The 25235-nt window shown below is 45.0% G+C and overlaps 1 protein-coding gene across 12 annotated transcripts in view; it reads right to left on the bottom strand.

The window, feature by feature from the left end:
- Positions 1 to 25235, bottom strand: part of nrxn2b (neurexin 2b) — a 580834-nt gene that overhangs the window by 296663 nt on the left and 258936 nt on the right. For all 12 annotated transcript variants that reach the window (XM_077019139.1, XM_077019095.1, XM_077019103.1 and 9 more), the window contains one exon: positions 3176 to 3480. In XM_077019139.1, the coding sequence (XP_076875254.1) occupies positions 3176 to 3480 (305 nt within the window). The remainder of the gene's footprint in view (positions 1 to 3175; positions 3481 to 25235) is intronic.

Raw genomic sequence — 25235 nt, 5'->3', positions numbered from 1 at the left:
GGTGGATGGCGCCAGAGCTAACGAACTAGTAACGTATTGAATCATATATGTGGAATCATATACAGAGTTGGCAACCCTGTAGCTAAGCTAGCTCGACTTGCCAGAATTACTCAGTGAGCTACACTGAGTAGTAGCTGTTAGCTAGTTAACAAAGTAACATTAGCCAACCGTTAATGGACGCCATTTTAACTGACACTAACGCAAATCTAGGTTCCGCTTAGCTAGCTCACTGGTCCCATAAATAAATACAAAAACTACCTCAAAACACACAACTCGCAAGTCAGTTCTCTCAAATGGATTCTGGAGAAAGAGAGACCTTATTCAATTTGGGGGCGGCTGAAATGCCGTGTGTGGAGTTGCTCCGATCATCATAGTCAGTAGTCAGGGGTCAGTAACTCTTGGCTGCTTGGTGTGATAAATGAAGTTAAGGTGCCAGATCCGAGGACGCTGATTGGCGAAATGAAGTTAAGGTGCCAGATCCAAGGACGCTGATTGGCTAAATGCTATGCGGGTACCTTGTGTCAACAGCAGTATTACAGGGCGATGTTTATGTCATTGTTATTATTTTTAGCTCAATCACAAAAGTTGTGATTCATGATTTATTTTTACAATTAAACGATTTCCATCAAGGTGGCATCCCAGCGCCCTCTTTTGGCCAGCCACCACTGAGGGTCATGCTGTGATCTCTCTACAGAAGAAAAACGTTAGCAAGCAAGTGGTAATTAGCCCACTAGAATTACTTACACCACACATGGGAGTCATTAGCCTTCTAACACTGTCTCACACCACGCATGGGGGTCATTAGCCCTCTAACACTGTCTCACACCACACATGGGGGTAATTAGCCCACTAACACTGTATCATACCACACATGGGGGTAATTATCTTTATACATGCCATTACAAGCCACACACTGGGACTCCATATTCAACTTCTCTATACCAAAAATACACTGGTCATAATGTTGGTGTTGGTGTTCGTGATGGTGCTGGTGTTGGTGATGATGTTGGTGATGGAGCTAATGTTAGTTTTGGTGCTGGTGTTGGTGATGGTGCTGGTGTTGGTGATGATATTGGTGATGGTGTTACTGTTGGTGTTAGTGCTGGTGTTGGTGTTGGTGATGATGGTGCTGGTGTTGGTGATGATGATGGTGTTGGTGATGGTGCTGGTGTTGGTGATGGTGATGGCGTTGGTACTGGTGTTTGTGCTGGTGCTGGTGTTGGTGATGGTGATAATGATGGTGCTGGTGTTGGTGTTGGTGCTGGTGATGGTATTGGTGATGATGATGGTGCTGGTGTTGGTGATGATGATGGTGCTGGTGATGGTGATGATGATGATAGTGCTGGTGTTGGTGCTGGTGTTGGTGATGATGATGGTGCTGGTGTTGGTGATGGTGATGATGATGATAGTGCTGGTGTTGGTACTGGTGTTTGTGCTGGTGATGATGATGGTGCTGGTGTTGGTACTGGTGTTGATGGTCCTGGTGTTGGTTATTGTGCTGGTGCTGGTGGTGCTTGATTTGTAATCAGATCATGTTCATCAATCACTCCTTGGAGTAGACTGGTCAGTCCAGAGTTTTGCTCTAACCAAACAGCCTGTGCATATGACTCTGTGATTTAAATGGCTGCATTTAATCATGTTGAGGTGGAATCACTGCTTACAGCTTCCTCCCATTTTTGATGCACAAGTGGTTTAAGTAAAAAATAGTTCCTTTACTAAAGACACGGGGACACTGTTGGACTCACATGGTTTGTAGGAACTTTTGCCTTTTACTTTAATTTAACTTCATTTGCTTCTTGTATTACTCCCCCGGTTGTTCTGTAGCAGTGCAGTAATCTCAGACTCCCTCATTTCATGTAGTTTCTTTCTTTCCTGACTCTCAAAGAGAGAATCTGCAATTTAACTCTCAGATAATAGAAGAGAGAGTAAATTAAATCAGGTCTGGACAAAAGATTCCCTCCCCCCCCCCTCCCCCCCCCCCCTCTCTCTCTCTCTCTCTCTCTCTCTCTCTCTCTCTCTCCCTCGGTTGTTCACTTTAAGCATTTTTGCTATAGTAAACAATTACAATAGCTATTATTACGTCTGACAAGCCATTCATTCCAATTACAATTACCGTACCAGGCCTGAGCACAGGCAAGGCCATCGTAAGTGAAATTGATTGCATCTCTGTGCTGTTATCTGCAACTGGCAATTGACAGACTAGTATTGAACATTCACAACCTTCTATTCACTGTGGAGAGAGGGGAGTGTGTGTATGTTTGTTTAAATTTATTAAAGTGGAATAATAATCAGTTGGTACGTGTTGAGATTTGAATTATTTTTTCCTCTCATCAAATGTTCAGTGGTCTTTAGAGCATTATAAAATCACATGGGTGGATCTTGATGTATTAGCGTTTAGACTGTAATCATGCTATGCTGTTAGCAATGCCAGACACACAGAGGCACAGAGCACTGAAAATAACTAGACCACACAACCAACTGTATAGCACACTTTGCAGTTTCATGTTTACACATTTAATTCCAGTAAAACGGTCAGTAATTGGACCATGTCAGACACTTCAACCAATAACACGCTGCGTTGCACTTCTGTTATGCATGCATTTAAAGCTTTGAAGAAGTAATCCCTGCGTTTAAAATGTAGAGTGTCATACCCACGGTGTCTTAATTTGCTAGGTATTACTTTTAGAGGTTCCCCATCTGGGTGTCAATTTCAAACATTTAGGAGAGAGATGGCATCGGCGCTGTGAACGGCAGGCAAGAACACTCTCTGAGATTAGGTGCCCTTGGTAAATGCCTGATTGTAAACAGAAGGCATGGCTCTCTGATTGTTTTGGATCAGGGAATCACAGTGAGGGTCCTTAGGCAGTCTCTGACCTGAAAAGTTGTGGAATGAACACATGGGTAGCACTGGGAGACCTATGAACTGGGTGTGCCATCATTACCGAACTAACACAAGTCCATGTCAGAGAGTACAGAACAACTCTTTTTCCATTAAATTGCTAACACATTTCAAAATGTGTGTCCATGCACAGTTCAGCGTTCAGCAACATCCCATTTATATTCCACAGTGCTACCCAACACTCTCAGACACAAATTCAAATTCAGCACAGGAACAGCACGCACGGTGAGAGCATGGGCGGAGCCGTGGGCGGAGGAAGCGCTCGCCCCCTCTTACCTGCCGCAGGTTACGCGTGACTTTGACGTCGTGCCAGGCGTTGTCGTTGAACTTGCCGTTGACGGGCTCGACCAGCGCCTCGAAGGCACCGGACCCGAGGTTGATGACGAGCCAGACGGCGCCACTCTTCAGCGACAGGTTGACGTAGTCGGCAGACTTGCCCGTGTGGAGCATGAGGCCGTTGCGCTGGAGCGTGCGGAAGGACAACGTGATCTCGTCCGTGCTGCTCTGGATGGGTGTCATGGACAGGTCGTAGCAGAAGAACTCGTTGCCTTTGAACGTGGCCACCGATTCGTCTTTACCTGCTGTGACACAGACACACAGAGAAACACATCCGTGCTGTCAAACGCCAACTGACAGGAATCACTACTACTGCGGAACAGGACAGGCTTATCAATCAAAAACACATTTGTGAACACGTTTGTTAGTCTTCATCATGCTGCTGGTCAGTGCTGCTGGTCAGTGCTGCTGGTCAGTGGTGTTGACTTATTCTGCTTGTGTTATTGCACTCTTATGTTTGCCTTCATGTTTGTTTCTTTACAGTAAATTCTTCACTTGGGAGACTCGTGTTTGCTTCAGTGTCCTCAACATTCTTTGTTAGTTAATGGTTACTATGATGGTTACCATAAATCAGAAACCTGTATATCCCACACATATAGCACAGCACACAGACCAGGAGTAAACTACATTTGGGATCGCTAGACCTATGCTGGAAGTATTCCAAGACTCCACCTCTCTCCCTCCACACACACACACACACACACACACACACATACACACACACACACACTAAGTCTTTTGATGCATGATGTCAATATCTTGTGGATCTGGTTAAAGGGGTGAGCTTCATTTCTCAGAAGGGAAATGTCGAGAGGCTAACTAAGTCAGCTGCAGAATCCAACTTTCTGTATCAAAGCATATTTAGTTACACACACACACACACACACACACACACACACACACACACACACACACACACACACACACAAAAGCATACAAACCATTTATTTGAGAGCAGTATATGTGGTGAAAAATTACAAACTCAAATATACACTATTGTGGCTTAATGAGAGAGAGAGAGAGAAAGAGAGAGAGAATGAGAGAGAGAGCAAGTGAAGGAGAGCCAGTGAGAGTTAAAAAGAGACTCAGTGAGACTCAGGGAGACAGAGACTGTGTGAAACAGAGCAAAAACATTCTTCACAATCCTTTATTAATCTCTTATGTGTAATGCACAGTAAAACTCAACAAAACTTAGTACAACTGAGTAAAATGTAGTACAACTCAGTAAAACATAGTACAACCCAGTAAAACTCAGTAAAGCCTTTCTTGGTGGAGTTTGTGAATCACTATACCTCCATATATACCCCAGATACACCACAGACATACCCAAGATATACCCCAGATACACAACCAGATATACTCCAGATAAACCCTTAGATAAACCCCCAAATATACCAGATACACCCCCAGATATACCACAGATACTCCCCCAGATATACCCCAGCTATACCCCCAGATATACCCCAGCTATACCCTCAGCTATACCCTCAGATACACCCTCCATCAAACCCAACAAAGGTATGAGGCAGGAAGCAGCTCTTATAGTTCTGTACCCAACTACAGATCCCACTGCTCCATCTACATTCCTCCACCAAAGACTCCACCCTGACCCTCACATTAATGCCATGACTCCACCCTGACCCTCACCTTAATGCCATGACTCCACCCTGACCCTCACCTTAATGCCATGACTCCACCCTGACCCTCACCTTAATGCCATGACTCCACCCTGACCCTCACCTTAATGCCATGACTCCACCCTGACCCTCACATTAATGCCATGACTCCACCCTGACCATCACATTATTGCCATGACTCCACCCTGACCCTCACCTTAATGCCATGACTCCACCCTGACCCTCACATTAATGCCATGATTCCACCCTCACCCTCACATTAATGCCATGACTCCACCCTGACCCTCACCTTAATGCCATGACTCCACCCTGACCATCACCTTAATGTCATGACTCCACCCTGACCCTCACCTTAATGTCATGACTCCACCCTGACCCTCACCCTAATGCCATGCCAGCCCCCCCCCCCCACTCCAAGGCAATGATCCCACCAAGCCACGAACCCTTATACATAGATACATAGATAGATAGTAAAGCCCCGCTCACATTCAGTACTCACACTACTGAAACAATAGCCCAGTAGATAGATAGTAAAGCCCCGCTCACATTCAGTACTCACACTACTGACACAATAGCCCAGTAGATAGATAGTAAAGCCCCGCTCACATTCAGTACTCACACTACTGACACAATAGCCCTGTAGATAGATAGTAAAGCCCCGCTCACATTCAGTACTCACACTACTGACACAATAGCCCAGTAGATAGATAGTAAAGCCCCACTCTCATTCAGTATTCACACTACTGACACAATAGCCCAGTAGATAGATAGTAAAGCCCCACTCTCATTCAGTACTCACACTACTGACAAAATAGCCCAGTAGATAGATAGTAAAGCCCCACTCTCATTCAGTATTCACACTACTGACACAATAGCCCAGTAGATAGATAGTAAAGCCCCACTCTCATTCAGTATTCACACTACTGACACAATAGCCCAGTAGATAGATAGTAAAGCCCCACTCTCATCCAGTACTCACACTACTGACACAATAGCCCAGTAGATAGATAGTAAAGCCCCGCTCACATTCAGTACTCACACTACTGACAAAATAGCCCAGTAGATAGATAGTAAAGCCCCACTCTCATTCAGTATTCACACTACTGACACAATAGCCCAGTAGATAGATAGTAAAGCCCCACTCTCATCCAGTACTCACACTACTGACACAATAGCCCAGTAGATAGATAGTAAAGCCCCACTCTCATCCAGTATTCACACTACTGACACAATAGCCCAGTAGATAGATAGTAAAGCCCCACTCTCATCCAGTACTCACACTACTGACACAATAGCCCAGTAGATAGATAGTAAAGCCCCACTCTCATTCAGTATTCACACTACTGACACAATAGCCCAGTAGATAGATAGTAAAGCCCCACTCTCATCCAGTACTCACACTACTGACACAATAGCCCAGTAGATAGATAGTAAAGCCCCACTCTCATCCAGTACTCACACTACTGACACAATAGCCCAGTAGATAGATAGTAAAGCCCCACTCTCATTCAGAACTCACACTACCGACACTCACACATGCAGGCTGGACTGGGAGAGAGACATCGACATGGACAGAAAAAGATGGACTTAATGAGACTAAAACACAGAGACAGTGAGTGAGTGAGAGGGAGTGAGGAGTAGTAGTAGTAGTAATAGTAACTGTAGTAGTAGTAATAGAAGTAGTTGTAGTAGTAGTAATAATAGTGTAGTAGTAGTAGTAGTAATAATAATAGCAATAGTGGTTGTAGCAGTGATGGTTGTGCTTTTGTTCTAATTATTGATAGTTTTGGTTATTTTTATTAACGCAGCTACTAATTGGCTTTTAAATATGCTAATGTATGTACATTTATATTTGATTATTACATATTTTCTGAATGAAAATTCTTTGGCAACATAGCATTTTGCAGTTATGCTAATACAGGTATGTTGATACTGAGAGAGAGAAGAGGGGGAAAAGCACACCAGTGAGAGACAGAGAGAAACCAGGTTATGAGGGGAAGCGTTAAAGCCTGCTGATGTAAGGAAAACTCACTGCAGGGAAATGAAGTGAAGAAACACATTTCAATGATGTAATTTTTAAAAGAAACCAGATTTCTGACTGTAAGCAACACGTGACGGATGATTAACACATGTAATGGGCCTGGGGGAGGAGGAAGGACTGATGAAGTGACATCTCCATCAGGCGGAAGCACTTGGAAATAAACACAAATCTGTCTCTCTTCCCCTCCCTCTCCCTCTCTCCCTTTCTCTCTCTCCATCTATCTCCCTTTCTCTCTCTATCTCTTCCTCCCTCTCTCCCTCTATCTCCCTTTCTCTCTATCCCTTTCTCTCTCTCTCTCTCCCCTCCCTTTCTATCTCTCTCTCTCTCTCTCTATATATATATATATATATATATATATATATATATATATATATATATATATATATATATATATATATATATATATAGATATATATAGAGGATATATATATATCCTTTCTCCCTCTCTCTCCCTCTCTCTCTATCTCTCCCTTCCTCTCTCCCTCTCTCTCTCTCACACTCCCTCTCCCCTCATCATTAAAGATGAAAAGCGACTGTGCGTACAATAATGTTAATAGGCACTGCAAAAAATGTAAGAAAAGTACAAAAACAGTTCGTCCAGTTCGTCCACTTCGTCCAGTTTGTCTTGGAAAAAATCATCTGAGTAAAACTTATAATAAACGTACTTATACAGTGAGGAAAATAAGTATTTTAACACCATGTGACTTTGCAAGCTCTCCCACTTAGAAATCATGGAGAGGTCTGAAATTTGTCCACTGTGAGAGACATGATTTTTAAATAATTTAGTTTATTCTACCACACACATACATACACTCAAATGCTGTGACACACAGACATTTATACACACACAGGATTAATTACATCTGTCTCAGCCCCACCAGTTATGGTTTCCATAGCTACCAACATCTACAAACAAGACACATGCTCAGAAAACTCTATTTGATTTTCTGAAACTGGACTGCCAATGTTTTGGTATACTCACACAGTCATGTCATTAACGCCATCCTGACTTCACTTGACTTGAGAGAGAACACACATGGAAACATACGATGAACCCGTCAGCTCACAAGAGGAGAACCGAAAAACGTGTGTGTGACAGATTGATGGTTATGTGCTCTTTGGGTCTTGCAGGGACTCCTAAAAAATTCTCTCTCTCTCTCTCTCTCTCTCTCTCTCTCTCTCTCTCTCTCTCTCTCTCTATCTATCTCTCTCTCTCTCTGTGGGTGCAGCGATGGCTGTATTGATCAGAACACTAGCATCGTTTAGGCAATTAAACAGACATCTGACTGCAGTGTAGTTCTCAGACAGGAGACTGTGCTTGGAGGGGGATTTAATTCACCTCCTTCACTTGCTTTGATCTTCCTGTACGTCTGGAGGGTCAAGAGCAGGTGATGGAGCAACGTATCCAACCCCAGCAATACGTTCAGCAAACAATAACAAACTATTGTGCTTTAGCTAAATCTGACACCCCCCCGGCTTCCCTTGATTTTTTCATTACTCACCATCAGTTCCACCTATTTGCTATATCTGTATTTCTGTAATAAACATATTACTGTAATGACTTGTCAGCAACCTGATTAATGCTTTCACACCTCTGACCTGGGAGAGCTAGTCTGGGGGAATATTCCAGAACTCAAATGCTGTCTTTCAGCAGTTATACATACATACATATGCATAGTCATGCATTCACATGTAACTGTAGGATGTGTGTAACTAGAGCATGTGCGTAATTGTAGGATGAGTGTAACTTTAGGACATATGTAACCCTGCAGGACTTGTGTAACTTTAGGACTCTGTGTTGTAGTGTGCAACACAGACAGGCAGCACTTTTACATCTTTACACTTTCAACGCTCGGGTTCATTATCCACAAGTCTCTGAAAGCTTCTGTGTCTTTGACACTGGGAAACAGAACACAAATACTGTGACCTTACTCACATTTCAGAAGCCTGAAGACGTGAAAGTTAGTCACATGTGAGGTGTAGCAGCCCAAGCGGAGCAATGCTGTCAAATAATAACGATGTGGAGGCCAGCAGTGTCGTCTGCAAGGCCAGCGGCACCGTGCCAGTGGGTCGGTGGGCGGAGGCTGTATTAACAGAGACTAGCCGAAAGGACACTGCTAAGTGCTGATAACGTTCACTGTGCCCTGGGGCTGCCCCTGGCCCTTATCAAAACTCTCTCGAGAGCAATCAGAAGGAAAACGTATTAATACAACAACATTAAATCAAACTGGTCCACTTGCCCTGAAACCACACTGATGGTCTGCTCTTTACCTGGAACCTTTGTTTCTGTTCTTCTGGAATGATGGTCCCTCATTATACGGGTCACGAAAGGTCTCTCTCTCTCTCTCTCTCTCTCTCTCTCTCTCTCTCTCTCTCTCACACACACACACACACACACACACACAAACAGAAAAGGGGACAGTGTAATGATGTGAATGAATAGGAAATTAATGATGTGATGAATAGAAAGAAACTGAATGTGCAGTTTGCTGAGTGGTATTGCGCATGTACCAGTGCTGACTGGTATGACAGGTTTAACAGTGCTGACTGGTATGACAGGTTTAACAGTGCTGACTGGTACAGGTTTAACAGTGCTGACTGGTACAGGTTTAACAGTGCTGACTGGTATGACTGGTGTAAGAGAGCTGACAGGTACAGGTGTAATACTCTGTACAGGTTAATAAAAAAATGAAACTACTTTAGCCTCTTATTTCTTTATTTCTATCTTCCCCATATATTTTCACCAATGCCCATGTCCACGAACAGCCATGTCCACCAACGCTTCCTTATATGTGGTGATTGGACTCTTTCCAAAACTCATACTTTTTCCTTCAATACAGATAATGTATCTTATACTACCAACAAAAACCAACTACCAACCAATACCAACCACCAACCAACACCAACCACCAATCAATACCAACCACCAACCAACACCAACCACCAACCAATACCAACCACCAACCAACACCAACCACCAACCAATACCAACCAGCAACCGCTAACTAACACCAACCACCAACCAACACCAATCACCAACTAACACCAACCACCAACCCCAACCAACACCAACCAAACCCAACCACCAACCAATACCAACACCAACCACCAACCAATACCAGCCAGCAACCACTAACACCAGCCACCAACCAACACCAACCACCAACTAACACCAACCAATACCAACACCAACCATCAACCAATACAAACCACCAACTAGCACCAACCAACACCAACCAAACCCAACCACCAACCAATACCAGCCAGCAACCACTAACACCAGCCACCAACCAACACCAACCACCAACTAACACCAACCAATACCAACACCAACCATCAACCAACACCAACCACCAACCAATACCAACACCAACCATCAACCAACACCAACCACCAACCACCAACCAATACCAACCAGCAACCACTAACACCAACCACCAACCAACACCAACCACCAACTAACACCAACCAACACCAACCATCAACCAATACCAACCAGCCATTCAAAGCAACAGACACAGGGTTTCAAACCTCTCTGGTCCCTCCGTCACACACTGCAGTTGGAAACCAGTCTAGTAATTAGCTCGAGAACTCAGACAGGCGGTGACAGCACACTATGCCAAGCAGGCACGCTTCACAGTCCACCTCTCTGCCAGGTTGTGTTAGCAGTTGTGGCAGGAAGGTGTGCTAAGCGCCCCGCCAAACACGCAAAGTAGAGCAGCACAACGCCAGTCTGGCTTGGCCTCAAATACGGAGACTTGATGTATTCTAAATTATTTACACAAATGCAGCAGAAACAATATTGTACTTGTGAAAAATTCCATTCAATTTTAATGTCTCATCATAAACACCACTGTAGAAAGCAGAATATGAAAACAGAATGTGGGATCTTGGCTGGGATGTTTGGCAGAGCTAGTCTAATATTCTCCCACTCAACATTCCCCATCTAGAAGGTGTTGGGAGTTGCTACGAAAGCAATGATTTCGCTAAAGGATTCTGTTGAAACTGCCTACATCATGAATAAATGAACAGGTAGGATTAAACAGGGTTAAAATCGTAGTTTATAGTAAACAGACTAAACATTTTCTAAACATTTGGATAATATCATTAGACATATGTCTTCTCATACAGATGATCAGATATAACCCATTACAAGGGTTTATTAGCAAGATGATCAGATAAAACTCATTATAAGGGTTTAAGTTCTGAGTACAGGTAGGATGGCCACTGCTCACTATGGAAACCCTTAGTGGACAAAAACAGTGTCCTCATTTCTACAGCGCAGATACTTTAGAAGGTTTGAATAAAATGAAGATAAAAGCTGATGCATGGCCCCCTCCTCCACTCTTCACCTCCTCGTCCTCCTCTTCCCCATCAGCGCGTTAACCAGGCTGTGTTTCACTTGCTCTGTGCTCTCAGAAAGGGTCGTTTTCAGAGCTAAAGGATTAATGAGATACACTTACTTAGACAAAAGGCTATTTAATTGCTCGTTGCCCAGGCAACAGTGCGTTCTGAGCCCCAACTCATGCCACTCAAAGAAGAATGTCTGAAAAAAAGGCTGCCTCCCTCTCTCCCTCTCTCCATCTCTCTCTACTTTCCTCTCTCTCTGTCTTCATCTCTCTCTCCCTCTCTCTCTACCTCCCTCTTTCTGTCTCCATCTCTCTCTCCCTCTCTCTCTGCCTTCCTCTCTCTCTGTCTCCATCTCTCTCTGTCTCCATCTCTCTCTCCCTCTGTCTCTCACCCTCTTTCCATCTCTCTCCCCATCCTTCTATCTCTCTCCTCCTCCCTCACTCTCTCTCTCTGCCTCCCACTCTCTGCCTCCATCTCTCTCTCTGCCTCCCGCTCTCTCTCCATCTCTTTCTGCCTCCCTCTCGCTCCCACCCTTTCTTTCTCATTTCTATTTTTCTATGTCTCTCCATTTCTCTCTTTCCACTTCTAAATCTCTTTGTTTTTGTCTCTCAATTTTATTTTCACTTAAAATTCAAATTTGCTTTTGGGCATAAAAGGTAAAATTAAAGTCGTACAGTTTAATTTGGTTCAGGTTGTAATTAGCAGTTGTGGGGCGGAGAGGTAAATTGTGACGGAGGTGTTGAGATGTGTGCAGGCCTCACCTTGTTTTATTAACAACAAAATGAAACGGTAATGAAAGCAAAACACAAAACATAATCCAAACACAAAGAAACAGAAGGAACAGGAGAGAGTATATATCAGCATAGAGGAGGGATGGAGGGACAGAGACAGGTGGAGGAGTACAGGTGGAGGAGTGGTGAGAGGGTGAAAGACAATATGAAACAGGCAGAGGATCCAGGAAGAAATATGGGCTCAACATGGGAGACCAAGCATATGTAAATAAGGAGACAGTGAAGCAGAGGGCTGGGGTGTTGAGGGAGGCGGAGCATATGTAAATAAGGAGACAGTGAAGCAGAGGGCTGGGGTGTTGAGGGAGGCGGAGCATATGTAAATAAGGAGACAGTGAAGCAGAGGGCTGGGGTGTTGAGGGAGGCGGAGCATATGTAAATAAGGAGACAGTGAAGCAGAGGGCTGGGGTGTTGAGGGAGGCGGAGCATATGTAAATAAGGAGACAGTGAAGCAGAGGGCTGGGGTGTTGAGGGAGGCGGAGCATATGTAAATAAGGAGACAGTGAAGCAGAGGGCTGGGGTGTTGAGGGAGGCGGAGCATATGTAAATAAGGAGACAGTGAAGTAGAGGGCTGGGGTGTTGAGGGAGGCGGAGCATATGTAAATAAGGAGACAGTGAAGTAGAGGGCTGGGGTGTTAAGGGAGGCGGAGCATATGTAAATAAGGAGACAGTGAAGTAGAGGGCTGGGGTGTTGAGGGAGGCGGAGCATATGTAAATAAGGAGACTGTGATGTAGAGGGCTGGGGTGTTGAGGGAGGCGGAGCATATGTAAATAAGGAGACAGTGAAGCAGAGGGCTGGGGTGTTGAGGGAGGCGGAGCATATGTAAATAAGGAGACTGTGATGTAGAGGGCTGGGGTGTTGAGGGAGGCGGAGTATATGTAAATAAGGAGACTGTGATGTAGAGGGCTGGGGTGTTGAGGGAGGCGGAGCATATGTAAATAAGGAGACTGTGATGTAGAGGGCTGGGGTGTTGAGGGAGGCGGAGCATATGTAAATAAGGAGACTGTGATGTAGAGGGCTGGGGTGTTGAGGGAGGCGGAGCATATGTAAATAAGGAGACAGTGAAGTAGAGGGCTGGGGTGTTGAGGGAGGCGGAGCATATGTAAATAAGGAGACTGTGATGTAGAGGGCTGGGGTGTTGAGGGAGGAGCATTACAGGAACATCTACAGTATATAATGTAAAGAAGTACATCAACAAAGTATGCAAAGTCAAAATGCAATATATATATGTAAAGTATATATGTAAAGTTTATATGTAATGTTTATATGTGTCATCATTCATCTTTAGAAAAATGTAATATAAACATGAAAAGAAAAGCACAACATAAACTAACCTGTAAAGGCTAAGATATACTTGCTGTTAACTACGCGTTCGCGTACGCATCATGGCTGCTTCGCGTATCCTGCGTCGGTTTGGCGCGTAGGTCTTGCACGTCCTCCAATAGTTAACGCGACGCGTACGCAAACGTTGTCTACGCGAACGCATGGGCAAACAGCAAGTATGTTTCCAGCCTAACACTTCCTATAAGGCCTGTATTTAGATTGTACTAAATAGTCAACAGTACAGAACGCGCACACACACACACACACACACACACACACACACACACACCCACTGTCTCTCACACACAGACGGACACACACACACACAGACACACACACCCACACACACTCACACACACACCCACTGTCTCTCACACACAGACGGACACACACACACACAGACATACACACCCACTGTCTCTCACACACAGACGGACACACAGACACACAAACACACACACCAACACACACACCAACTGTCTCTCACACACAGACGGACACACACACACACACAGACACACACACCCACACACACTCACACACACACCCACTGTCTCTCACACACACACAGACACAGACACACAAACACACACACACACACACACCCACACCCACGGACACACGTAGTCTTGTCTGAACACTACTGCGGTACTGAGAGGAACAGAAGAACATTGTGATGAGCAGCCTGTGTGACTGAGGTCATGACCCCACCAGCTTCACCTCTTCACCACCCAACTGTCACCAGCCCCTGCTCAGGGGGAGCAGAGAGTACGGCTCTGCCCCTCAACTGTAAGACACACCCCCTCACTACTGTAAGACACACCCCCTCACTGCTGTAAGACACTCCCCCTCACTGCTGTAAGACACACCCCCTCACTGCTGTAAGACACACCCCCTCACTGCTGTAAGACACACTCCCTCACTGCTGTATGACACACCCCCTCACTGCTGTAAGACACACCCCCTCACTGCTGTAAGACACACCCCCTCACTGCTGTAAGACACACCCCCTCACTGCTGTAAGACACTCCCCCTCACTGCTGTAAGACACACCCCCTCACTGCTGTAAGACACACCCCCTCACTGCTGTAAGACACTCCCCCTCACTGCTGTAAGACACACCCCCTCACTGCTGTAAGACACACCCCCTCACTGCTGTATGACACACCCCCTCACTGCTGTAAGACACACCCCCTCACTGCTGTAAGACACACCCCCTCACTGCTGTAAGACACTCCCCCTCACTGCTGTAAGACACACCCCCTCACTGCTGTAAGACACACCCCCTCACTGCTGTATGACACGTGTAATGGAGATGACTCCATTGCGTGATGACGTTACAGGCATGAGGTCTGAGTCAAAGTCCTCTTGTGATCTGTGACATCACACCTTTGCAACACGTATGGAGCTAAAATACATACATGACGCACACAGGGCAGACACAGGCCACATGGTCACTGGAGCTCAACACTGCTGTTTAATCAGCCCAGGGAACAGTCCAGCCTGTCCGCAACAGCAGGAGAGGTTGAAGGGCACCACGACCTGCAGGTCTTTCTTGACAACAACACACACTCTACAGGTGTTCCACCTGTGCCCTGTTCTCAGGTGTGTATGGTGCAGGTGGTTCGCGTTCGAGTCTGTTTGCTGAATAACTAACAAGCTTGGTTACAAGAACCTACCTGATAGACAGACAGACAAGACAGATAGACAGATAGAGAGACAGACAGACATTCACTCGTTAATTTACTCTTGTAAATTGTACTGGGATTACAGCAACAGCTCAACGGCTGCATTTAACATGCAAATAAAGAAGACGTTTCAATCAAGCCCAGCTTACAGCAGGCTTACCGCACGAGGAGAAGCTGCTATTGACCAGAGACCACGTGCTCGACACGGCCTGATCAGTGGAGCTTCCCTCCATCTCACATCCCTCCATCCACCCATACCCCCATCCTGAACGCTGATATAATAGTGAATGCTGATATAGTAGTGAATGCTGAGATAGTAATTAATTCTGAGGTAGTATTGAATGTTGATATAGTAGTGAATGCTGAGATAGTAGTGAATGTTGATATAGTAGTGAATGCTGAGGTAGTAGTGAATGCTGAGGTAGAAGTGAATGCTAAGGTAATATTGAATGTTGATATAGTAGTGAATGCTGAGGTAGTAGTGAATGCTGAGGTAGTATTGAATGCTGAGATAGTAATGAATGCTGAGGTAGCAGTGAATGCTGAGGTAGTAGCGAATGCTGAGATAGTAATGAATGCTGAGGTAGTAGTGAATGCTGAGGTAGGATTGAATGCTGAGATAGTAATGAATGCTGAGGTAGTAGTGAATGCTGAGGTAGGATTGAATGCTGAGGTAGAAGTAAATGCTGAGGTAGTATTGAATGCTGAGATAGAAGTAAATGCTGAGGTAGTATTGAATGTTTATACAGTAGTGAATGCTGAGGTAGAAGTAAATGCTGAGGTAGTATTGAATGCTGAGGTAGAAGTAAATGCTGAGGTAGTATTGAATGCTGAGGTAGTATTGAATGCTGAGGTAGAAGTAAATGCTGAGGTAGTATTGAATGCTGAGGTAGAAGTAAATGCTGAGGTAGTATTGAATGCTGAGGTAGTATTGAATGCTGAAATAAGCCACTTCCTGCACAACATAGTCCTCTTCCTGTAATCCTGTCCGTACCTCCTCTCAGTGGTCATAATTGCCCTGAGTTGTTCCATACGTTCTGTAAGTATTGTGCCATTTGTAAGTACTGCTAACGTGGCTGGCAGTGTAATACCTCTGCTAATGGCCTTAAATGGAACATGTAATTGAACCTGGAGGTCTGACCAGTGTAAGTACACCAACAATGGAATATTAATCGAATGTAATGCACGCATCAGCAGACCAGTGTGCTACAGCAGATCCGGCAGCCGGCTGAATTAGGGCCCCTCTGACGGAAGGAAGCCATTTTAAATACTAACTGGGGCTAAATGCAGAGGAGATGTGCTGTTTGTTTAATAACTAGGAACGCTTTTTAATTTCATACTTGAGTGAATGCAATGGTCATACGCCAAAGACAGATGCAATATCATGTGTGTGTGTGTGTATGTGTGTGTATGTGTGCACGTGTGTGTGGGTGTGTTGGTGGGTGTGAAGGTGTACTTCTATACATATATACTCCCGTTGACTAAAGTGTTAGAAAGTGCTGTCCCATGTCTAAAGCAGGACTGATGGTGAGACACAGAAACTGCAGGGACTACAGCACACGAGCTGACAGTGATGATCTGATGTCCCTCCTAGAATTCATATGAGACTCACAGACATGAGACACGATAAACACACCAGTGGAGAATAACGTCCCCCGAAGAAGGAGACATGGAAGCAGCATTCTGGACACAGTTCCTCCTTACACGTGTGTGTGTGTGTGTGTGTGTGTGTGTGTGTGTGTGTGTGTGTGTGTGTGTGTGTGTGTGTGAGAGAGAGAGAGAGAGAGAGAGAGAGCTGGAACATGTGTGAGAATGAGGAAACCTGGTAACTCGTGAATGTGTGTATGTGGGTGTGTGAGTGTGTGCATCTCAGTGATGTGACGTAGATCAGCATCTCTGACTGAGATACAGGTGTAGTTTCCTGGTATTAGACGGAAGACCCCAGCTGAGTGACAGATCCCCACCATATGCACATGCACACAAGTCATAGGTCACCGTGGAGATGCTCGAGCCGTTGGTCGCCGGGGAGACTGAGCTGCTAAGTGATCTGTCATTGAAGTGAGTGGGAGAGAGAAATGAATATACAAATAACACAGAGAGAATGAGTCATGCAGTCATGGGGTGGTGGTGCTGTTCTGTTTTTATGACAATCACAGTCTGGTAACTCCTCTGTGATGGAGAAACAACTTTGTGAGTCAGAGGGACAATTTCCTTTGTGTTTATTTATGGATTATTTATTTACGCCTCTTGGTGTGTTTTTGCTATAGCCTAGTGTAATGAGACGAAACCTGACTCCAAAGAGATAAGCTGGCTGATTCATCAGCAGCCACACACGCTCACACACACTTCACACACAACGCAAAACAAACATCACAGGGAAAAAGGCGCACAAAGCAGTATGTTACACAGCAGGAAGTGATGTAACGTGTGTGAAGGAGGGAGAATGACATAAGAGTTTGCTGTCCTGCTGAGGACCACAGGGAGGGGTGAGATGGGAGGGAATACCCAGCATGCCCTGCTTCAGTTTGTGTGCTAGTAATGTGATAGCAAGAGACACAGATAGAGAGAGAGAGAGAGAGAGAGAGAGAGAGACAGAGAGAGACAGAGAGAGAGAGGCACGAAGAGAGACTCAGTGAAAGAGAGACAGATGGATAGAGAGAGAGAAGGAGGGGGAGAGACAAAGAAGAAAGGGGTGGGGGGGGCAAAAGGGAGAGAGGTCAGAAACGCTAACCAGATTAACCCTGGTTAACGCTAACCCAGTCAGGAACCCTAACCAGATTAACCCAGATTAACCCTAACCCAGTCAGGAACCCTAACCAGATTAACCCTGGTTAACACTAACCCACTCGGGAACCCTAACCAGTTTAACCAAGGTTAACCCTAACCCAGTCAGGAACCCTAACCAGATTAACCCTCGTTAACGCTAACCCAGTCAGGAACCCTAACCAGATTAACCCAGATTAACCCTAACCCAGTCAGGAACCCTAACCAAATTAACCCAGGTTAACCCTAACCCAGTCAGGAACCCTAACCAGATTAACCCAGATTAACCCTAACCCAGACAGGAACCCTAACCAGATTAACCCAGGTTAACCTTAACCCAGTCAGGAACCCTAACCAGATTAACCCAGGTTAATCCTAACCCAGTCAGGAAGGCGAAGGAAAAAAAGGAGGATGTGAAAAGAGGAGATAAAGGTTAAGTTCAGCTACTCCACACACAAACACCTCCTCCACACACACACACACACACACACACACACACACACACACACACACACACACACACACACACACACACACATACATTCTGTTTCAGTCTCTTTCACTCTTTCTCTGAGAATTTCAACAACGTATGTTCTCTGTGTTTCCTACCTGCAGGCCCACCATTTTGATTAATTTAAAGACCACAAACCCCCCATTAGCACAGCTAACCTCATTTGCTTAATTATCTGCTCACTAAATGTCGTCAAATATCGAGCATCCGATGCCCCAAAGCCTCTCTCTGTTTTCAATTTCAGTCTAAATGAACTTTACTAGAATGACAAAATCATATTGAACTGCCAAAGTGTTTACAGATAAGCAGAAGTAACATTAACACAAAAAGTAACATGAACACAAACAATAACATGAACACAAACAGTAACACACACAAACAGTAACATGAACACAAACAGTAACACACACAAACAGTAACATGAACACAAACAATAGCATGTACACAAACAGTAACAGTAACATGAACACAGTAACATGAACACAAACAGTATCATGTACACAAACAGTAACACATACACAAACAGCAACATGAACACAAAAAGGAAAATGTACACAAACAGTAACATGTACACAAACAGTAACATGAACACAAACAGTAGCATGTACACAAACAGTAGCATGTACACAAACAGTAGCATGAACACAAACAGTAACATGAACACAAACAGTAGCATGTACACAAACAGTAACATCAACACAAACAGTAACATGTACACAAACAGTAACATGAACTCAGTTACATGTACACAAACAGTAACATGTACACAAACAGTAAATGTAAATGTAATGTAAATGTGCCATATTTGTCAATTGTGATTTTTCACCGCAATCGAAATTTGTCCTCCGCTTTTATCCATCTTTATACACACACACACACACACACTAGTGATTACTAGGGGGCTGTGGTGCACACGTGCCCAGAGCGGTGGGTAGCCCTAGCCCCACGTACACAAACAGTAACAGGGACAGAAACAGTAACATGAACACAAACAGTAACATAAATACAAATAGTAACATGAACACAAACAGTAACAGGGACACAAACAGTAACATGAACACAATAGCATCTACACAAACACAGATGAAGAACAGAGCAGTAAACTGTATACAGTAGACACCCTGTACAGTGTAGATATACTGTACTGTGTTTCCTCTGTCTGTGGCCAGCATGGACAGATTTAAACCGCGTGTTGAGCACTCTGTTCTCTCCCTGCAGGGATCACCCAGTGTTTCACATTCTGTGTGAAGTGTTTGGAGTGTGGGGTACACTGTGTCTCGTAGGTGGAGAGGAAGTGTAGCTCAGTCTCCACCGCAGCCTGACTACAGAGCTGTTGGGAGGTGTTGGTGGTTTGGGCAGCTGGGTACATCTGTTTCTGCCTGTGTTGTCTGTGTTGTTAGACACTGTGTTCAGATAATCTGCCCCTGTGTATTCTCTGTGTTGTTGGTTACTGTGTTCAGGTAATCTGCCCCTGTGTATTCTCTGTGTTGTTGGTTACTGTGTTCAGGTAATCTGCCCCTGTGTATTCTCTGTGTTGTTGGTTACTGTGTTCAGGTAATCTGCCCCTGTGTATTCTCTGTGTTGTTGGTTACTGTGTTCAGGTAATCGGCCTCTGTGTATTCTCTGTGTTGTTGGTTACTGTGTTCAGGTAATCTGCCTCTGTATATATATATATATATATATATATATATATATATATATATATATATATATATATATATATATATATATATATATCATATTTAACCATGTCATGTGATTTATGAGTGAAATATTCTTTTTACAGAATGTGTGCTTGAGATAAATAAAAGCACTAGACAAATGGACAAACAAGGTTTTTTTATTTATTGACCAGTCTATATATTACCTCAAAATACTGACGCCGTTAGAATCCACCTGTGGTCATGTCAGTTGGCCCCGCCCACTGCCTGAAGGGGCAGGTGTAGGAGTCACGCGAGCACCACCCACTGACTCATCTCTCACTGCCCCTGCTGTTCCCACGGATACGGTGAGACTGTCACCGCGCCTGCTGTTCCCACGGATACGGTGAGACTGAGCGAATGACTCATCTCAATGAGATGTAACGAGAAAGAGTGGCAGGCTAACAAGCACCTTTGGACGACTTTGGAACTGAACAGGGGTGTGTGTGTGTGTGTGTGTGTGTGTGTGTGTGTGTGTGTGTGTGTGTGTGTGTGTGTGTGTGTGTGTGTGTGTGTGTAAGAAAGAGTCTGACTGTCTGTGAAAATCAGGCACAGGTGTTTAGATTAAGTGTGATTTTATCTACCAGGAATTATAACTGCTTTTGGGTTCAAATCCAGTCATTGAACAAGTTTGTGAACATATTAATTTCAGATCACCGTATCAACTATCCTTTGTTGCAGTAGCCAGCAGTGACCACCAGGGCATCGCTCTCACACGGCTTTAAAAGCAAATGGCATATGACTATGATTCCCATGTCATTACATTTTATAGAAATCGGTTCTACAGGTACATTACTGGTAGCACTCTCTGAAACGTACAAAATTATGCAAAACCAGACACACGTGCTGCAGTTTGCTGTTTAAATGAGGCCTGTGGGGTCTCAGAAGTGGAGGTATTCAGTGTTTGAGTCCATGTGGGAGATATCCAATTTAAAATTCTCTTGTTCATGTATAAAACACTAAAAGATCTGGACCCACAGTATCTGAGTAAACTCACTGTAGATGACAACCCTCGGCTACTGTGTTCTAAAAATACAGTGTTTTAAAATAGTGTTTCTATTGGTTGCTAGAGTTAGTAAGACTACAGTAAGAGTTAGTAAGAGTTAGTAAGACTGGATTAAGTGTTAGTAAGAGTTAGTAAGACTAGAGTAAGAGTTAGTAAGAGATAGTAAGACTAGAGTAAGAGTTAGTAAGAGATAGTAAGACTAGAGTAAGAGTTAGTAAGAGTTCGTAAGACTAGAGTAAGAGTTAGTAAGACTGGAGTTTTCTCCTGTAAAGACCCTCAGTTCTGGATCAGTCAGTTCTGGACCTCTCCTAGCTTTAACTGGTTCAATCCAGGTAAATACCTTCCTATTTGCTCAAGCATTTGATAGGCTTCCTTTTTATGAAGGTCCTCTATACGACGGCACTATATCAATGATGATGGTCACACTGGACTAGACCTGCTCACTGGTAACATCTGAGATGATGCCAGAAAATATACTGATGCTGTCATGTCCACCATCAACCCACCCCATCTACTCCAGTAGACACTGATCAGGGTACTGACCGCTGAAATCAGGATACTGCTGACTGAAATCAGAGTTCTGATCACTTAAATCAGGGTTCTGATCACTTAAATCATGGTACACCACTGTCAGTGCTGTGGTGGTTAAATCAGGAGAACGAGGTCGTGTCTGAAATGTCAGACGTAAACAGAACACAGTGTATTCAGGTCAGCACACACTGCTCCACTGGTAAAGCACCCAAACTTGGACACACTACATCTGCCATCTTACCAGCATCATGTGACTTTTCCATAATAGTTGAATGACTCATGACCTTTGAACTTCATGGTGAAAATCGAATTGATGTGCTGAGACAGGAGGATCATGGGACAGTGTGTTATGGGTGCACACTGCCCTTCCCTATGATGTAAGGCATCTAGCTGTTTAATGAATACTGTGTTTTCACACACACTACCTGTTCTCGTGAACATACAGTCTAAGACTCGTCTGAAATCCTGTGCTGTGTAGCATGGACATATGTGATTTGGGAGCCTTAGACTATATATGCCCTGCACGTCCTGCATATGTCCTGTATGTCCTGCACGTGTCCTGTATGTCCTGCATGTGTCCTGCACGTCCTGCATGTGTCCTGCATGTGTCCTGCACGTCCTGCATATGTCCTGTATGTCCTGCATGTGTCCTGCACGTCCTGCATGTGTCCTGCACCCCCTTCATGTGTCCTGTATGTCCTATATGTGTCCTGTGTGTCCTGTGTGTGTCCTGTATGTCCTGTATATGCCCTGCACGTCCTGCCTGTGTCCTGTATGTCCTCTATGTCCTGTATATGTCCTGCACGTCCTGCATGTGTCCTGCATATGTCCTGCACCCCCTTCATGTGTCCTGTATGTGCAGAGCTCAAACAAATATCTGGTCATAATATACAAAATGCCAGCATCACTTTGTTGGTGATAGTGGTACATGTGTGTGAGTGTGTGCCTGTGTGTGAGATTGACAATCTGTGTACAATCCAGATGAAACCAGATCCCTTGTTGCTAAGAGCCCGTTTGTAGCCCTCGTTAGTTCAGACTTCATCAACAACAACACAGATGTGAGAAAACGCCACTAAAAGGGTTTTTGAGCCTCTTGGGCCACCGTGGCGTGGCCCTCAGGTGGCACTGCAGTAAGTAAAAGCAGTCTGCCACCACCGGCTCTCTCTAATGGACTGTCTGCTATAGAGGCACAGCAGTGGACAGGCCCAGCGGGTTGCCAGTCAGTGGTATTAACCCCCTGACTGTAGAAACCCCCTCATGCTTTTACAGAAAGATTTATAAATCATCATGCATCATCATGTCAGAAGGATGAAAACATGGCAGAAGATATTTCATTTCTAGAAAACACAGAAACAGAAGAGTGTGTTTCTGTGTGTGCTGACTGACTGACAGATGAATGAACCGACTGTTTAGGTGACTGTAGACGTTATTGTAGAGTTGTAGACATTTCCCCACTTCTCGTCATGTTATTTTTTGGCAGAAATATTTCATGCTCTTTTAGCCATTTGATACTCACTGATGTGCTAATGACACAACCTGTACACAAGTGTGAAACCCTTCCTCGTGGACACAAGTTAGAAAACATCGATATGTTAGACATCGTCTGGAACAGGTTGTGTAGAGGCCCTGAGGCTCGGCGAGCAGATACATCACTGGCATGACATCTCACCACAGCAGAGACCCTGACCACAGCAGAGCTCCTGACCACAGCAGAGATCCTGAAAACAGCAGAGCCCCTGACCACAGCAGAGATCCTGACCACAGCAGAGCTCCTGACCACAGCAGAGCCCCTGACCACAGCAGAGACCCTGACCACAGCAGAGCCCCTGACCACAGCAGAGATCCTGACCACAGCAGAGATACTGACCACAGCAGAGCCCCTGACCACAGCAGAGATACTGACCACAGCAGAGATCCTGACCACAGCAGAGCCCCTGACCACAGCAGAGACCCTGACCACAGCAGAGCCCCTGACCACAGCAGAGCTCCTGACCACAGCAGAGACCCTGACCACAGCAGAGACCCTAACCACAGCAGAGCCCCTGACCACAGCAGAGCCCCTGACCACAGCAGAGATCCTGACCACAGCAGAGCCCCTGACCACAGCAGAGATCCTGACCACAGCAGAGATACTGACCACAGCAGAGCCCCTGACCACAGCAGAGATCCTGACCACAGCAGAGCTCCTGACCACAGCAGAGCCCCTGACCACAGCAGAGCCCCTGACCACAGCAGAGCCCCACCCGAGGTACTGAGCATGTGCGGCTGGTGTCAGCGCGTGTGAGGCTGCGCTGTGCTGTGTTGGTGAGCTGTGGGAACTGCAGGTGTTTGAAGCTGCACATCGTTCACCTTGTCTTCTGTTTCAAAGAACTCAGTGTGTCTGGTCAGCAAAGGACCTCGAAGCATTAATGTGAAATCAATGGGTAATGTCACAGACACTTTTCGTCAACCATAGGACCCTACAGCAAAACTGTGTGTGTGTGTGTGTGTGTGTGTGTGTGTGTGTGTGTGTGTGTGCGTGCGTGCGTGTGTGTGTGGTGCTTGCAGGAATCCCCCATGACGATGAACAGTTTAAAGTAAACGGAATCCCTTCTATTACATTCTTTGCTCTTCAATATCCTCTGCCTTCTTCTCTCTAGCTATCCATCTTCTGTCCTCTCTTTCATTCCCTCTCTCTCTCCCTAACTCCTCCTCCTTCTGAGAGAGTCTTCCTCACTCCTACCATAGTGAGAATCCGTCTGGACTCTCCCTAGATCAAAGGCTGCATGTTTGAACTGAATGTACACAATTGCATCAGATGTGAACAGAATATTTTACTGAACGCAGCCGCGTACGTGCAGCATTTAAAGGCCTCACCAGCACAGCGGAGTTCTGCACACCGCTGATATTAACACACACCCATGTCTCTGATCTTCCAGAATGTTCTTTTGTACTACAGTAACCCTGCATGTTCTTAAATGTTACACCACAGCTCTCGATCCAAGTGTTAATATTTGTCACGCCAATGGAGCAATCCGGAATGTAACAGAACTGAGAGAGAGAGAAAGAGAGAGAGAGAGAGAGAGAGAGAGAGAGAGAGAGGGAGAGGGAGAGAGAAAGAGAGAGAGAGAGAGGGAGAGGGAGAGAGAAAGAGAGAGAGAGAGAGGGAGAGAGAGAGAGAGAGAGAGAGAGAGAGAGAGAGGGCTTGGAGACACTACATGGAACTCATTACCACACAATAAAAATAAAGGAGGTGACACTCAGCAAGCAGGTCCTTCTTCTCTTCTTGCTTCCTTCTCTCCTTCTCTCTTTCCCTCCTTCTCTCATTCACTACTACATCTGCTCAACAGTAGTAATGTGTTGCTGGACCAGGCAGGTTATACACATTATTACTGTAGCTGTTCCAACTCTGAATACAAGTACTTTCAGTTCACGCTAATGTAATTCAGCAAAGTGTAATCATCTAGAAAACTCTCAGTGCTCTTTAGATTTACTCATACTCTCTCTCTCTCTCTCTCTCTCTCTCTCTCTCTCTCTCTCTCTCTCTCTCTCTCACACACACACACACACACATACATAGAAACATACATGCGCACACACACACACACACACTTACACAACTCATTTCTCCAATTTTCCCCTAAAAAACAAACAGGTGGGCAAATTAATCGAGTCCAACCCA

This window comes from Brachyhypopomus gauderio, chromosome 1 (genome assembly GCF_052324685.1).
Source record: "Brachyhypopomus gauderio isolate BG-103 chromosome 1, BGAUD_0.2, whole genome shotgun sequence".
NCBI lineage: Eukaryota > Metazoa > Chordata > Actinopteri > Gymnotiformes > Hypopomidae > Brachyhypopomus > Brachyhypopomus gauderio.
This window is presented reverse-complemented; position numbering and strand designations above follow the sequence as displayed.